The sequence below is a fragment of the Suillus fuscotomentosus genome (genome assembly GCF_016647785.1).
Source record: "Suillus fuscotomentosus strain FC203 chromosome Unknown F5891scaffold_85, whole genome shotgun sequence".
NCBI lineage: Eukaryota > Fungi > Basidiomycota > Agaricomycetes > Boletales > Suillaceae > Suillus > Suillus fuscotomentosus.
In genome coordinates this window covers 61,604-76,459 of record NW_024539597.1, presented here as the reverse complement: position 1 = coordinate 76,459, position 14,856 = coordinate 61,604, and the positions used below count along the sequence as shown (strand labels likewise).

General features: G+C 48.4%; 5 protein-coding genes across 5 annotated transcripts; 2 read left to right on the top strand and 3 right to left on the bottom strand.

The window, feature by feature from the left end:
- Positions 1-1,544: 1,544 nt before the first annotated feature.
- Positions 1,545-3,521, bottom strand: F5891DRAFT_737426 (uncharacterized protein). Its single transcript, XM_041373026.1, has 5 exons — positions 3,425-3,521; positions 2,936-3,370; positions 2,769-2,882; positions 2,103-2,722; positions 1,545-2,055 (listed from the first exon to the last, which is right to left on the bottom strand). Exons 1-5 carry the CDS (start codon positions 3,467-3,469, stop codon positions 1,839-1,841), a joined length of 1,431 nt encoding a protein of 476 aa, XP_041219651.1. The 5' UTR covers positions 3,470-3,521; the 3' UTR covers positions 1,545-1,838.
- A 1,195-nt stretch (positions 3,522-4,716) lies between these two features.
- Positions 4,717-5,485, top strand: F5891DRAFT_1063835 (uncharacterized protein). Its single transcript, XM_041363023.1, has 3 exons — positions 4,717-4,976; positions 5,030-5,398; positions 5,453-5,485. The coding sequence occupies exons 1-2, from the start codon at positions 4,852-4,854 to the stop codon at positions 5,280-5,282; spliced, it is 378 nt and encodes a 125-aa protein (XP_041219650.1). The 5' UTR covers positions 4,717-4,851; the 3' UTR covers positions 5,283-5,398; positions 5,453-5,485.
- Positions 5,486-7,010: 1,525 nt separating this feature from the next.
- Positions 7,011-8,147, top strand: F5891DRAFT_736259 (uncharacterized protein). Its single transcript, XM_041373022.1, has 2 exons — positions 7,011-7,412; positions 7,470-8,147. The coding sequence occupies exons 1-2, from the start codon at positions 7,341-7,343 to the stop codon at positions 8,058-8,060; spliced, it is 663 nt and encodes a 220-aa protein (XP_041219649.1). The 5' UTR covers positions 7,011-7,340; the 3' UTR covers positions 8,061-8,147.
- A 4-nt stretch (positions 8,148-8,151) lies between these two features.
- On the bottom strand, positions 8,152-8,718 carry F5891DRAFT_1063813 (uncharacterized protein; the record flags this gene model as incomplete). Its single annotated transcript, XM_041363022.1, is given in 5 exon segments — positions 8,152-8,297; positions 8,349-8,413; positions 8,497-8,539; positions 8,596-8,606; positions 8,613-8,718. The coding sequence occupies 4 exon segments, from the start codon at positions 8,604-8,606 to the stop codon at positions 8,153-8,155; spliced, it is 264 nt and encodes an 87-aa protein (XP_041219648.1). The 5' UTR covers positions 8,613-8,718.
- Positions 8,719-9,337: 619 nt separating this feature from the next.
- F5891DRAFT_985319 (uncharacterized protein) lies at positions 9,338-12,474 on the bottom strand (the record flags this gene model as incomplete). Its single annotated transcript, XM_041377576.1, has 17 exons — positions 9,338-9,430; positions 9,482-9,522; positions 9,579-9,599; positions 9,663-9,705; positions 9,971-10,128; positions 10,181-10,223; positions 10,244-10,332; positions 10,494-10,551; positions 10,701-10,817; positions 10,852-10,882; positions 11,236-11,292; positions 11,316-11,382; positions 11,411-11,564; positions 11,841-11,883; positions 11,912-12,089; positions 12,159-12,227; positions 12,417-12,474. The coding sequence occupies 17 exons, from the start codon at positions 12,472-12,474 to the stop codon at positions 9,338-9,340; spliced, it is 1,320 nt and encodes a 439-aa protein (XP_041219647.1).
- Between the last annotated feature and the right edge of the window lie 2,382 nt (positions 12,475-14,856).

Here is a 14,856-nt window from a genome sequence, read left to right as displayed (position 1 = left end):
GTCTTTTGAAAGCCAAGTATCAACCTTCTTGACGTCAGAAAGTCAGGGTATTGGGAAGTCTGTGTGAGGTCTGCGCAGACTCCGCGTCCAGGTCTGTGTCTAGGTCTGTGTCAAGTCTTTGTCAGCGTTACGCGGGAGTTACCGGGGGAAGGTTTGTCAACCACCAAAGGTCTGTCTGCCCGCCGTCTTACATAGCCACTGATCATCTTATCTCGTCGTTTGCCCGCCACCTCTCTCGTTACGTGCCACCTCTCTCGTTGCTCGCTGTCTTTCTCGTTGCTCGCTGTCTTTCTCGTTGCGTGCCACCTCTCTCGTTGCCCGCCATCTCTCTCGTTTGTGCACCACCTTTCTCATTGGCTGCAGTCCCTCCCGCGTCTCTCTCGTTCATTGCCTGCAGTCCTTCCTGCCACCCTCTCTCGTTTTCCCGCCGCCGCCCTCGTTGCCCGCCACCTATACTTGAACCGTGGGCACCATGTCGGGTGCCTCAGACGCTCAGGAGCGTTAAAATTTTAGGTTGGCTCATCGTGCTTCTCCCGCGTTGAATCAACGCTGATATCTAGAATTAAGGGTAAAGCCACGCTCGTTTTGAGCTTTTCCCTTCTTTCAATTTTCCGATTTTCATTTTCCTCACCACCCCGTAATTTACAGGTCTGAGATCTGACCTCCCACCTCCCAAACGCTCTCACGCTTAGGTCGACCCGCGGGCAGCGCTCGGGCATGACCCTGGTTGACCTATGTCAGGCCTTATTACATGTCTGGGGCGCGGATTCAGTATTTATCGCATATCAGCCTCCTTTAAAGTAGTCAGTTGTTTGGTCGTATTATTTCCAGCCGCTGCATCTGCAGTCACCGGCCGCTGCATCTGCAGAACCAAAAGCTGCATCTGCAGAACCAAAAGCTGCATCTGCAGGACGCAAAGCTGCATCTGCAGTCACCGGCCGCTGCATCTGCAGAACCAAAAGCTGCATCTGCAGGACGCAAAGCTGCATCTGCAGGACGCAAAGCTGCATCTGCAGGACGCAAAGCCGCTGCATCTGCAACGCAAAGCCGCTGCATCTGCAGGACGCAAAGCTGCATCTGCAGTCACCGGCCGCTGCATCTGCCATACTCCAGCCGCTGCATCTGCTGGAAGCAAAGCTGCATGGGCAGGACGCAAAGCCACTGCATCTGCAGGACGCAAAGCCACTGCATCTGCAGGACAAAAAGCTGCATCTGGCGACTCGTCATTTTTTATTGAGCGTAAAACCTAGAGGGGCGCCCCCAACTGACATCACTGAAGCGCGCATTTCTCGAGGGTTGAGATACGAGATGTAGTCCCGTCTGTGAGTCCAAATATACAGGACCTCGAACTCCTGGACGAAAAAAACAGCGAAGAGCATGCGTCAACCTCTCCCTCTCTCGCTTTCGCCTCTCTCTTTGTCTTTCCTCACGTTCCTGCTCGTCCATAGCGCCAGCGCCTTCGTCTTCATCTTCATAGTCGTTGAAATCGACCCCGTCCACCTCCAGCGCACTCATCATCCCAAATCCGCTTAATATCCTGGACTGGCGGCCGGTCCTCGTTATCTAACTCATCTTCTGACGATTCCACAACTGGCTGGCGCTTAGAGGTCGATGGAGCGGGTGGAGACCACCTTCTGAGAATAGACATCTCTATCCCGGGCGTATAGCTACTTAAGATCACCTTGTAAAACTTATAGCCAGCAATCCAGCTGCATGTGCTGAGCCGCCCAAGGGGTCTCATTTAGCAACTGCAGGAGCGTTGCACTGGGTCCAAGAAACAACTTGTATTTAAGCATAGTATGAAATAAAGAACCTCGCGCAGTTGTCGCCTGGTGGCCTCAAGATGACCGAGGAAGGACGCCACCAGCGGTCTTTTTGGACCAGCGAGGACATTGGCCCTCCAGAGCCTGCAGGGAATCCTTAGGACTAAAGAAAACATTCCCAACGCGTCCTGGAGTAACGCCTCGCGTGGAAACCCCTGTCGTTGGTTTCCACTCGCCGATCGCGTGATACAAGTCCCCTGATAAAAAGATCAAGACGTCCCCGGGACGATAACTTATGACGATTAGCAACCTTCTAGCCCATTAAATTTCAACACTCACTGGAGTTTGAGACGTAAATCTGGCAAATAGCATTCACCGCCGGTGAAACTGCCGAGACAAAATATGGCCGTAGGCCCACCGTCCAGGCCATCGCGATGAGGAAGAACTTGCAATTTCCACACAATGGCCCTCCCCAGCCAGGGTCCAGGATCGTCTTCGACCCACACACCTGCTTCGAAGGCCGCTCGGTACTTTTCATAGTATTCGGGCCATGATACCTTGAACATTTCCTGCAAAGTGAGAGCGAGCGGCCGGGTGTACGATAGGTACCACTGCACAGCTTGTGCAACTTGTGCGTTCCGCACCATGTCAGCCGAAGGCTTCAAAGGACTCTGCTTCGTATGGTGACCCTGCATGTGCCATGCATGTACAAGGTGAGTCACGCCTGTGCGCTCAGATGCTTCGTGCTCGTCGGCAAATCTATAGGTAAGGCCATCATGAACAAAATCCCACTGTCCGTGCTCCTCACGTGCGCATTCTTCCCCCGCTTCATCTGGCCTTCGCCGATATCTCATGAGAAAATCCTCAAAGTCGTGCCGACCGTCCTTTCGCGACTTTTCTGGGTGGCAGAAGTGGTGCAAGACCTGCGTCGCAAATAGAGCATCTCCTATCAATTTGTCCTGCAACTGCATGAGCACCACCTTCGCCAAAATTAAAATAACACACCTTGATACCGTCGTTGAGCACTTTGTGGCCCGCAGCAGCGGCCTCTTCAACGGCCGCTGCTGTGCGACCGAGCGCAGTCGGTGCCTTTGAGCCGCTGGGATATATTGGTGCTTGCTGAGTGCAAATGGGTGAGTGCTGCAGCTAGCAAGCGTAAATAAGATACTTACTGTACCGACTCTGCGTTGGCCTGCAGATCGGCGCTTAATGCGTTTTGCGAAGTATGCCGCCAGTGGTTGGCCCTCATTATCACAAAATTTAGCAGAACAAGCGTCGGACTCCCAATGCGCCATGGCATCGATGGTGGCCTGCGCTTTTATTTTACCCTCGCTAGATGGCTTGGGACGAGACGACAAGGGGCCGATGTGGGCGCCCGAGATGCGGTAGGTCGGTGCGTGTTTATGCCATAGCTGCGCATTATATCGGACATTGCGTATGAACCGTTTTTCGCGCTTCGCAGACCATTTGCGCGCGAGTGCGGTGTCGTCAAGGGCAGGAAGAGGAACCGATGCCGCTTTCATAACGCGACTCTTCGCTGCACCTCGTAGTTTGGCAGCGTTTCGAGCCACTTCGCCAGCCTCAGTGACAGCAGCCCATGTAGGTTTCTACAATGTTTAATTTAGCAAAAAAAAAGCCCAGCGTTTGACTCGCAAACGTACCTTATGGCTTTTGGGCCGATTGTGGTGAGCACGTGTCTTGACCATTGTCGAGTAGAATGATGTTGAGGGAGCGCACACAATACTGTGACTGTGAGGAAGTTATGAACGCATTAGTTAGAAGAGTGCTGGCATCTTATGTATGCACCTTTGGCCAGCGGCAATCACACGCCTCATATGTGGTATTAATTTTTTTCCGCACTGTTCTCCTCCGATTCGCAAGTTGCTTGCCAATATTTGTATCATCACGACCCGCATCGCAGTCTTATACACCCTTGCATCCACGATCGAAGGTGCCGGTGAAGGCTATTCCCGATGTGTGTGTCATTTGCTAGTTAGCGAAGCTTACAGCTATTTGCAAAATGGTTGGCACCATCAGACGCGAGGCAAAGAATAGAAATCAAAATACTTCGCACCAAATATCGCAATTGAGATTCTCCTGAGAGGCCGGGCGCGGCTCTGCGGCGCATCAACTCTTTTGTTAACCTTGGTCCTTCACTGGCTTCACCATCCCAAATGCACCAGAAAGTTCTTTTAGAGAAGTCCTAGCCGCAAGTTTCACGTTGCGACTGATCTTGCGGAACGATATCTAAGGATGCCGCGCGATCGCCTGAGACAGACTTCGGTGCAAGGTAACAGACTCACGCATTAAAGACTTCTCGCGACTCAGATTAACTCCGCAGACGTTTTTTATTGATGCGAAGATTATATCAAACCGCGCGCATCTGTGGAGGGGTACGCACCCCTCCACAGAATGGAACATTTACAGACGAGTGCGAGAGCGACGGGTTGAGGCATCAGTGAATTGATGAGTCCTCGATATTGTAGCCGTGGGAAGTATAGCACGATGTAATTCTGCTGCCGCCAAATATTAGCTTATATACTGCGAGCAATTTGAGTTGCACATATATACTCATGTATGCTTGTAAATCCAGCTTAACATGAATGATTTATAACAATCCTGGGACATTCCGCCCCAGTGAAAATCGACAAGAATCGGGTAGATATACGTATATAGATATCTAAAAAATAAAGGCCCATGAAATCTATCGATGTATTTCGATGTATTTAGACAAATGAGACTTTTCGAGACGGAAAAATAATGACATCGAGAAACAATTTAGACGTTTAGATACGATTCTCGATCTGTTTAGACCTACCGATACACATTTACATACGAAATATCACTCGATTTGATCCAAAAACAAATCTAATGAGAGCAAATGACATTATCTATAGGTATGTCCCGGACAGAACTGACAATCGACAGATGCGAAGTTGAAAGTCCGCTAATCCCGGACTATCCCTTTCGTTACAGAGGCCGAGAGATGCATGGTGGAACCCACTATATACACCGTGACAACCGCGCAAATTCTCCCTGGGAGCGCAAATGATATCTGTTAAAGTTGACTCAATACACACATTGTCTAATGCTGATTATAAACCTTGTTTACTACATGGCCAAGCGTTCAAGTTCGCCTTCTTCCATGCTCTTTCAGCCTCCTTACGGCCTCAATGGTTCTCGATCCCTTGTCGATGTGCTCCGAGGAGACGCGTGAGGCTTTCCGTGCACTGCTACGAAGTCGTTGATGTTGACAGAATCGTCAGTATGCGTTCAAATGAACTTAGAATGATTCTTTTTTGCTTTATATTTGCCTGTGGCGGCTTAATGTATGGGCATGAACAGCCTACGAATGAGTTCGAGTTCCCAGTAGCATCGTCGCATCATGCTGGAGAAACGTACCTTGTTCCAGAGTTGTTAGAGAAGACGTGGGTGAGTCTTTCCTCTGGACCTTTAAGACGGCGGATCACGCCTAGACTGACGTGCTTTGATGCGACGTGGAGACAAGGCTTGGCTTAAGCCGAGCGCGAACGATGGAAGCGTTCATAACCCTCTCGATGGAGATCTCCCTGCCATATTGGGTGACGCGATCATGAGAACATCAACCAGACAGGCTCATGTTTGGTGGTCAGAAGGTACCTCGGTCTAACCAGTGAAGCGGGCACTTGACGAATGCCACCCTGTTACAGCTCACTCTTTTCAAGACGTCTAACCAACGCCGAGCGTAACACACCCCTTAATGTGAACTGAGATGTCAACTCGTGGATAGGTACGTGAATACTGAATGCCACTCATCTACTTAACCCTCACACTACGCTTTTGGTTTCTCAAGCTCTACAATAATCACGGGCCACCGTCAGACCCAAACGCCATTCCTATCCCCAGACATCTCACGCTGTGGCCGTCTCCGATCCTACGCGAACTAAACTTGCTGCCTTTGCAGACCTTGTGGCCTTTGGTTTCTGGCCTCGAAGGATGGCTTACGCGCTGGAACAGGAAGATGTGATGTAAACGTAGAAGAGCAGCGCTGCCCCCTCCATACGAGACGGGATATCCACTTGCCCTTAAGTTAACTTTGCTGGAGATGTACAATCAGCATGTCGACAAGCGACGAGAAGGCAAAGCTACTATATGTGCATTCGACGCCTTCTCTTGGAATACAAGATATGTCCAAGACCGCGTGTAATACGCGCGCCATAAGCTCACTTCTTTTTTCAGATGATGCAAGCCACCCGCAAGATCCTTTCGAAGGAAGAGACGGTCATATCCAGCGACTCCGACCGTTCACTAACTTTAGGCTACCGAGGATTTTATAGTTTTCGCCGTTGATGTTCTCTGTGAGGACTTCTGGCATGGGTGGTGGATAGGCGCTAATGATATTGCTGCCGTAGACGACACTATCATGTAATGGAAGAGCATTGCTGACAAATGGGACTCACTACCTCCGACATTGATAACTTCGAACTCGGCTCCATTGGCCGCGTAAGAAACGCACCGCAACTGTTTTGTTACAGTTTGGCTCGAGCGTACGCAAAAGGCTATTATTCCTAAACGTCTGACGGAGCTTCGTGTTGCAGGGAGCGAAAGTATGTCATTTCTTCATTCCCGGTATATATCGACCGACGCAGTTACAAGAGAGTCTGAAGGTCGCAAAAGTTACAAGAGAGAATCAATTGCGCCCTCTGAAAGGGAGGCGTGCTTCACCGGGATGTCAGCATCTTCGACGACTTGGACCCTGTACCAGTGTGCCGTGACTTCTATGCTGACAGGAAGCAGTTCTGGAAAATTGACGTATTTGTGCCTCATAAGGTCTGTCTCTCCAACGCGCTGCGCTCGACCTTCGCACAGACGCATATGCACATAGTCAACTGTACGCAACTTTTCTACCGAGTTCGGAAACGTCACGACATTCAGACGGTGTGGTCATCGAGGAATAAGGCAAAAGGTACGCCAAATATCATTTACTCTTCGCTATGAATATGAACAATACTTCTCCGTCTGCAGGCAAGCGAATAAGGTATTAGATTTCATTGGCTGATTCAGCTGGATTCAGCCGAATTCATGGCATCCATAAATGGCTTCCAAGCACCACGCCCGCTACTACTCTCAGATACTCAGGACAAGTTTGATATTACTTGTTGCGAGCCTGACGACTCGTCCAGCATCTACGACTTCGGTCGGTGGCGAGGGGATACTATGTCAACATAGTGATCAGCTCAGAGTGCTATTCCCTTCAAGTTCCTGCTCCCAATCTTCGGGACTGTCTCTGAGTCTCATCGTATAAAACGTTTGGAGAGTAACGATACTAGTAGCGTTCTTGAAGGGTACTTGTAAGCTGACAGGTTGCCTCTGGTTCACGTAATACTTTACTCATGCATCGTCATAGCCCATGACATACTAAGTACTAATAAACGTGCAGCTTTGTAAACTCATAATTAAATGCCAAAGGACTCGGTCAGCGCAACTGGCCCATATGATTACAGCACGCTTTGGAACGCAGGACCTGGCAAAAGATATATAAACTGATGACATTTAGAATTGCAAAATCCAGAATTCAGTAACGCAACGCATTGCAGCATGTCCGAAGCGCTTTTCAAGTCCTTTGCTATCGTCGGCGCAGGCCCTCACATCGGGATTCCTGTCGTGAAGGTAAGCATTCATTATAGTCATCTTTGAGTGTCGTCCTTAGCTGATGATCTCTGTCAGGCATTCCTGGCCATTGGCACTCCAGTTCTCGTCATCGCCCGACCGACCTCCAAAAACACCTCTGCACTCCCTAACGATGACCCCAACCCGAAGGTTGTGCGCGCAGATTATACATCTGCATCTGAGGTTTCGGCAATCCTTCGTGAAAACAAAATGGACGTCCTCATTTCTACCGTTACATTTTTTTTCGAAGGCGTAGTTGTACAGGACGTTCTTGCGGACGCTGCAAAGGAGGCGGGTGTGAAGCTCTTTGCACCCAGCGAGTTCGGCGTATCACCGCCAACGCCGGTCCGGCTCATGAGAAGCTTTGTATCATACGGAAATGAAAGCAACATCTGTTCGAATCCCTCGTCTATCACAACAATCGTATCGTTTGTTATCGCCCCGGCTGTGTATGTAGGGGGTAGTCGGAGCCAGAGCCGGCGTGTAGATGTTACGAGTAGCAGGCTCAGTCACAGTGGAGGGCCACTGACAGATGACGAAGGCGTCTTGCAGCGTACAGTAGTTCATGATCATCACCATATAACATTAGCATGTCCATTGCTGCTCTTCAGGGCTACGGGTCTATTTAGTCCAACATATACGTATTAACTGGTGTAATGTACTTGTTCTTCACATGACAAAAATATCTACGTCTTGGCATACAGAAAGGGAGCCTGACGTCACCTTCGCAATGGCGAGATCTAGGCGATCTCAGACTGTATGCTGATACTAGTAGTAAAGACTGAGAGGCAGTAGTCGTCGTCCCGGGCAGGGACGGATAAAATGCCAGAGTCCACAGATTTGTGCAGGTTAAGCATCAGCCGAGAAATGAGAGTAACGGACATGCTGAGGGGTATAGTCAAAACCCGATCAATGTTCATCGCACCAACCACTCACCAGCTAGTGAATATAGCTAGACCCACATTGCCTCTAATAACTGCCCGGCCAACTGTTAAGAAATACTTAACTTTCACACAAGATGCTCACTGGTCCATACTGATTCAAGTTGCGAGCGGTTTGTAACTCCACTAGGATGTCGACTCACGTAGTACATCACAATGTTCGGTATATTACAGAGTGTCATGGCTCTGAAGGAATGTATCAATTAGACCCACTCGAATCACGGGTTCACTAACGCCCTCACCCAAAATACATCACACCTAACCGCGATAAACCTCTAGATTTACAGGTCCGATGAACTGTGAGGACAAAGATGAGTGCTTCGAAGGCCAGGATGGCCACCCATGCTAGCCCCAAACCTGCAGATGGATCAAGTCATGACTTCAAGTTGCGTGACTCAGAATCCACCGACGGGAAGATCTGCAAAGACTTTTGAGCAGAGTCGCAGGATGGAAGACCATGACGTACATCTCTACTTTTTCAAATAGAAGTGTCCAAAATTAGATCGAACACGTACAGATACGCCTCCCGCAAGAACCATGAGAATGAATGTAACCCAAATAAGCAGGCGTTGGCCACGACTGTAGAGAGAGCATAAGTGCGGATGATTGATATGACTGAAATTTTTCAGTCTATGAATTCTACTAGTAAAAGAAGTTGAACTCGCCGCAAATGACGAATTGTTGCAGAAAAACAAACAGCTGTCTGGCCGTCGTGTATTTCGGACAGCTAAGTGTTTGTTAAACGATAGAACAAATATCCAAGAGTTAGGAGATCAAACCTCCGCGGAAATAAGTTGTGAATTGAACCTGATCTGGAATGAATGAGAAATCAACGTATAAGCCATAGATATTGATTGCCGACCAGCGCGAGATAGCGGCTGATAAGAAATGACATTGCAGACAGGGCTTTCGGACGACGCCAAATGAAAGTGATTTCGTCTGTGAGGGTTTCCCGACTCCCACGGTAGTGGAGGAGGGTTTTGTCTAGCTCTCCCCCTTTTCGATCACATGGAAGGCCTTCAGAGGCTCGGGAACGGCGCCGGCGTCTGTGTCAATGATGTTACTAAGAAGCCAGGGCTGAGAAACCAGATCAGGCATGCAACGTTTTGGATGCAGCTGAAAACGCACCAAGTTTGTATCAGAGATAAGCTCCGCCAATCGACGGTAGCCTGTGTGCCATTACATAAGTCATTGATTTTTTTTATTGAATTTGAGATGATCGCACCAAAATCAAACTCGTGGTTTCCTGGAAGCGGACATCAGACGGGGAGTTCGGACACGGGACAAGCGACAAGCGACAAAACCTTACCTGCAACGCTAATCTCAACGTTCAGCGCGTTCATCACAGCCGCCTGTTAGGATTATGGGCATTGTTGAAGAAGCATAGAACGGATGTCCCATCACCATATGCTTTCCTCTGGCGGTTGAACTTTGGTAAGACGGGGAGAAGGTGTCGCCGGAAAAAAATGGTCAATCCGTCCTGGATGCGTTGGACCATAAAGTGGTGAACTTCGCCACATCGATGTTCTCTTCCTTGCCGTTGACCTGGAAAAGGCTGTTAATCCTGTGAATATCCACGAGTTAAATCAATACTACATTGAGCTTCTGGTTAGAAACCTGGTATATGTCGTTGAAATGCGCAATCTCGAGTACGTTCTCGTTGCCTGGAGGCGGTGTAACAGGTTTAACATCGTGCTCTGCGCACCAGACCTTGATCCCTTGTTCATATTGCTCCCAAGTGAGCCCTCCTGGATCTGTGTGACGGACAAGGACGTCTTGAAAACGGTCTTCAGCCGATGATAGCTCATCTAAAGCAACTGGGCGTACCCTCTTTCGACAGGTCAGAAGCGAATTCATTATCAAAGTAGACCTACGCAGGAGCTTAGATACGTGCAAACCGGACAAAAGAAGATCATACCGTGTCCTCGTATGCGTATTTGCTCCATCTTGGATGCGCTTAAAGTGCTTGGTCTTGGATTCTGCGAAGGAGAAATGGCGTCAGTGGTTCTGAGAGGCAAGTAATGACATCCTACCATCTTTATGATGGATTTCTGTTGGTTATCCTTTGAATCGGTGACATGGAAGTAGTATAGCACTCGGTCCACCTGAAAAATAAAATTCAGTGCATGTCACGACTTACCACTGCGCAGCGATGAAAACCAACAATACTTTGCTATCATGTCCCGACAAGCACGCCACTGGACCACAATTTAGGATACTGATTTCAGGAACACAGAAAACTTGCCTAGTTTCGAACGCTATGAGTTTTGGGAACATTCAGGCAACACCCTCGTCTCAATCAATACTCGTCATTTGTATTAAGATGAGGGGTTTTGAAGCTACGCACCCTTTCTTTCGAAATCCACATGGCACCACAAAACCCACTACTGCCGTAGCGGGAATCGGGCGAAACCCTGCGCGTACTTAAGTTTTTGCCTGGCCTTCTTCTCAGAATTTGGGGTGTCTAAACAGAGGAGATGTGGTGGCAAGTTTCGGACCTTCAAGTTAAAGAGGTCAAAAGATCGGGAACTGTATAAGTATGAGTTAAGTTTGGGCGTAGCTATTTTGACGCGGCCGTGACACGGCCGTGACGAGCCTTGACGCGGCCACTGACGCGCCATTCCTATATTCTATATCCAACTTCCAGATCAAGTTGGATGAGTTCACGACCATTCTTTTGTTATTTTATTTGCCTCAGAGTCATGCACAGCTAGGTATACATAAGCCAATCACTATTTTCTTTTCCTCCCTCTCTGGACCCTGGCCGCGTCAATTTCACCTGGCCCGTTAAGTTTGCAAGAGGGAGAATACACCCTAGGTGCGCCTCCAATGGCGTCTACCTTATATATATTTATGCTACTGATACTACATGTTCCCCGCACCTCTGTTCATGCCTTACAGCCCCGGCGACGACTTCTGCGACAGTCATGGAACTTGTCCTATGAATATGCAGCTCACTCACGCAACATCTACCCACACCTTGAAGGATTCAGACACATCCTGAGCACAAATCTCAACATCATCAATACCTGGAATCAGCCAGACGATAAAGCAGACCGGCCCACTCTGTTTCTCTTAACAGCACCAATGCAGGCTGGATCTGTGTGAGATGTTCCGTGTACAGCCCTAGCAGGTCATGCATTTGGATCACCCCAGCTGTAAGAACAGTTCCTTTGATTGATCCACCCACAAGAATGGGTTTCGACCTCAACTAACCCATTGATGCACTTTCACAGATGGAACAAAGTTTATGCTCGCTCTATCATCATTACGCATTCTCCGTGACACCAAAGTTTGCTTGTGGTCTGGCAAGTTTCAACTGCATCCCAATGCGAACACTTTTGTTTATCAGTAGGTATGCAACTTCACTCCATGGTGCGCGTATACTACTCACACCTTTCTCGGTTGCATCACCTCACCGTGGACAACCTCTCCCATGCCAGCTCACTTCTACTCCACCATCGCAATGTTCATCTTAAGCACACACGTCCGTCGCTACATCGTCGACTGGTTTCAACTTCTGTGTTGCGCTAGTATTTTTGTTTTCAAATCACTCACACTCGTGTCGTGTACATGTCATCCTCCAGATCCATCCAGCAAATCTCGTTTCTTCTCAAATCGACACCTCCTTTTGCCAACAGTCTTTCACACCAAATAGCATCATTCTCGTCACGATTCGCCACCCCCATGAGCTCCTCTGAGTCAATCTTGTTCTTGATGCTCACATCGCATATCGCTTGGTTACATTACGCGCCCGATGGTATGTTTCATTGATAGCGAACTCTTCAGGCATCACTGGACTTACTCTGACGCTTGCTTCCTATCTTTCTATTCAGGTGTTCATAGGAATTCAGACGTCTAAAATCTTGAAGGCCTGTAGACAGGCAAGACATATAGCATACTGCAGCAACGGGCTCAAGACTCAAGCTGTCCTATCACGCATAGTGACGATTGCGTACAAGTAAGTTGGACTAATTCCCGCCAATGTTGTTGATCAGCTTATCATTGACTCTCAGTCAGATATTCGACAAGTTTTGAATATGTTGTACGCGTGGCAACTAACCAAAAATTCTTGGTCCGTACATGTTTGGGCCGAATGTTCGAGAGACACTGGGCGACATGATGGAATTGCACTTCTACGACCATTTTCCATCCCACTTTTCATCCAGGTGAAACGCTCTGTTTCCGAGCGTTATAGAAGTATTTACTCTCTCGTCAGGAAAATTGTTTGAAGACTCAACATGTCAAAATTCGGAACCTGGAAGGGCCTCCAAAGATGTTGAAGCAACTCGAGTTGATAGATCAAGCCATATCTCCTCATCACATCAACCACTGTGTCAATAATTAAGTCGGAATTTGATGAACCGAGCGGTCAAGGTAAGCCTCCAAACGTTGTTCAAGCGATATCGTTTCTAATATATCGCTTGAAAGTGCTAGATGCAGTGATCAAGCCCAAGAATGAACTTTGCGACGCTGGCATCGCATAAGCGCGGTGCAATGTCGCCATTTGCAGCCGCCAGTCGATAAAATGGATTCCGACCTTGGCCCTGATGATATGAAACGCGTGTCACACATTTTTATTTCCGACCAAACGTGGAGGCATCACCATGCAGACTAAGTCATATCATGCGCAAGCATGAGACGATCCAGTGCTTATCAGATTTCCCTTACATCGCTGTCCTTCTCGACCTCAATGTGGTCATGGACCCCCGAACCTTGATACCACATATCCGAAGAGGATCCCAGGCCACCGCGAAACAGACTGATGTCTGCGGATCTATGCTTCTGGAATGAGCTTTACCCCATTTCCATCTTAAATCAACATCCCGGCCTTGCGACAGGATTCTTTCGATAGAAAGAAGCACCATCGCGGACGACTCTCAAAGGCCTCGTCAAATCCGGGAGTACTGCTTACTAGGTTGCGCAACTCGAGGTGGGAGGCACAACAAGAGTCGCCACTCGAACTATGACTGTGAAGGGGGTTATTGAGTATATGTTTCAGCTGATCAGATGTGCGTATCTTGGCAAGAGCTTCAGGAGTGCTCTGAAGATTATCCTGGTATCACAAAAAAAATGGAATAAAGTCGTTCAAAGTACTTGCGCGCCAGCAGGAAGTACTCTCAGTAGATCCAGAACCTCAAGCGAATTCCATAGATCGAAGAACTGCAGGAAATGATCATACTATGGTCGCCTCGCTAGAATTTGTCTACCCTCTCGTCATCAGCCTACTGAGTTGAAACAGCATACGGCTCTTGTTTCCTATCTCAAGCTCTTCGATTTCGGCGCTGTATGGTGAGTAATAGTCGTTCACGTTCAGCATACCTCATACCCTGATTTGAATAACCGATGTTTCAAAACCTTCACTTGGGATGTTTTCTCTTTTGGTGCTTATATGTATCTCTATTCGACCTCTAAAACGGCTCGCCCACCAGTTGAACACTATCCATGCAAGTCTCCCGGATTCGGCAGTCAAAACCGATACCTCTCTTGGTCGCGTAATTCCCGCCACCGCTCTGACATCACCCTTTGAACACTTCAAAAAAATTTCACCCAGCCGCCAGTGGTACTAGTGTGGGCCTCAGGTAATACTACTCGCAACTCACTGATATTTTCTTTCTTTTAGTGCATGGCGTGAGCGGAGGGTACAATGGCTTTGTATGATCTGGAATGACGCTTTCTGTGATCTCAAATCCGTTCAAATCACACACATTATGAGCAGCGAGCGGATGCAAAGTCAAAAGACTGCCTAGCTATGGAACGAGGAGAACAAGAGCATCTGAAGGTATTTGAGTCACTTCTGATGCTAGATTTGTCCTCTCCTTAATGTATTCACACATGCCTGGATCTACGGTCGACCTTATGTTACAATTTGTCCTAAATTGTCGGCCAGCAGTCCGTGAAGGCACCCGTCAAGCAAAAAAATCACTGTGGCTTTGAGGTTCGAGCGAGCGACATGGAATCCTCGTCATGTTAGAGTCGCACTCATGAAAGTATCTGTGAGTGTTAGCGCTGTCAGGCCCATATTATGATTACACGCTTTCACCACTCTACTATTCTGGCGATCGGCTTCTTTCGTCACTTTGACACTGATAATGGCCCTTGCACTAATAATAATGCACATAGATTCTACAGATATCATCATCCGCGGGGTTTAGGCTTTAGATCCACTGCACTGGCTACAGACGAGTAATACAAATACGTGCTTTTACTCGCTACTTGGTAACCACCAGAACGGAACTAGTGCAGGTAGGTCACCTTTAATAATTATTGCCTGTATCATTTGTCTACATCGCCGGCGCCAAGTCGACCACGGCAGCCTGGGCCGGTCAGGAAGCAATGGCACGAACAATGGGTCTATGATTATTTCAAATCACGGCAATAGCCATACGAGCTGTAATAAGAATGGCACACGTAGCGACAACGGTGCATACTACTAGTTGGGCAGTTGCTGGACCGCACCAACCGCGGACTCCCACCTCCAGGGACTGTGCTGGCATCTGTGA

Bases quoted from the DNA above. Each gene is read 5' to 3' on its own strand.
- F5891DRAFT_1063835 (XM_041363023.1), top strand. From the start codon at position 4,852: ATGCTGATTATAAACCTTGTTTACTACATGGCCAAGCGTTCAAGTTCG. The intron at 4,977-5,029 runs GTGAGGCTTTCC...CAGAATCGTCAG, and splicing joins GATGTGCTCCGAGGAGACGC to TATGCGTTCAAATGAACTTA.
- F5891DRAFT_737426 (XM_041373026.1), bottom strand. From the start codon at position 3,469: ATGGTCAAGACACGTGCTCACCACAATCGGCCCAAAAGCCATAAG. The intron at 3,371-3,424 runs GTACGTTTGCGA...TAAACATTGTAG, and splicing joins ATCGGCCCAAAAGCCATAAG to AAACCTACATGGGCTGCTGT. The intron at 2,723-2,768 runs GTGTGTTATTTT...ATGCAGTTGCAG, and splicing joins TGCTCAACGACGGTATCAAG to GACAAATTGATAGGAGATGC.
- F5891DRAFT_736259 (XM_041373022.1), top strand. From the start codon at position 7,341: ATGTCCGAAGCGCTTTTCAAGTCCTTTGCTATCGTCGGCGCAGGCCCT. The intron at 7,413-7,469 runs GTAAGCATTCAT...GATCTCTGTCAG, and splicing joins TCGGGATTCCTGTCGTGAAG to GCATTCCTGGCCATTGGCAC.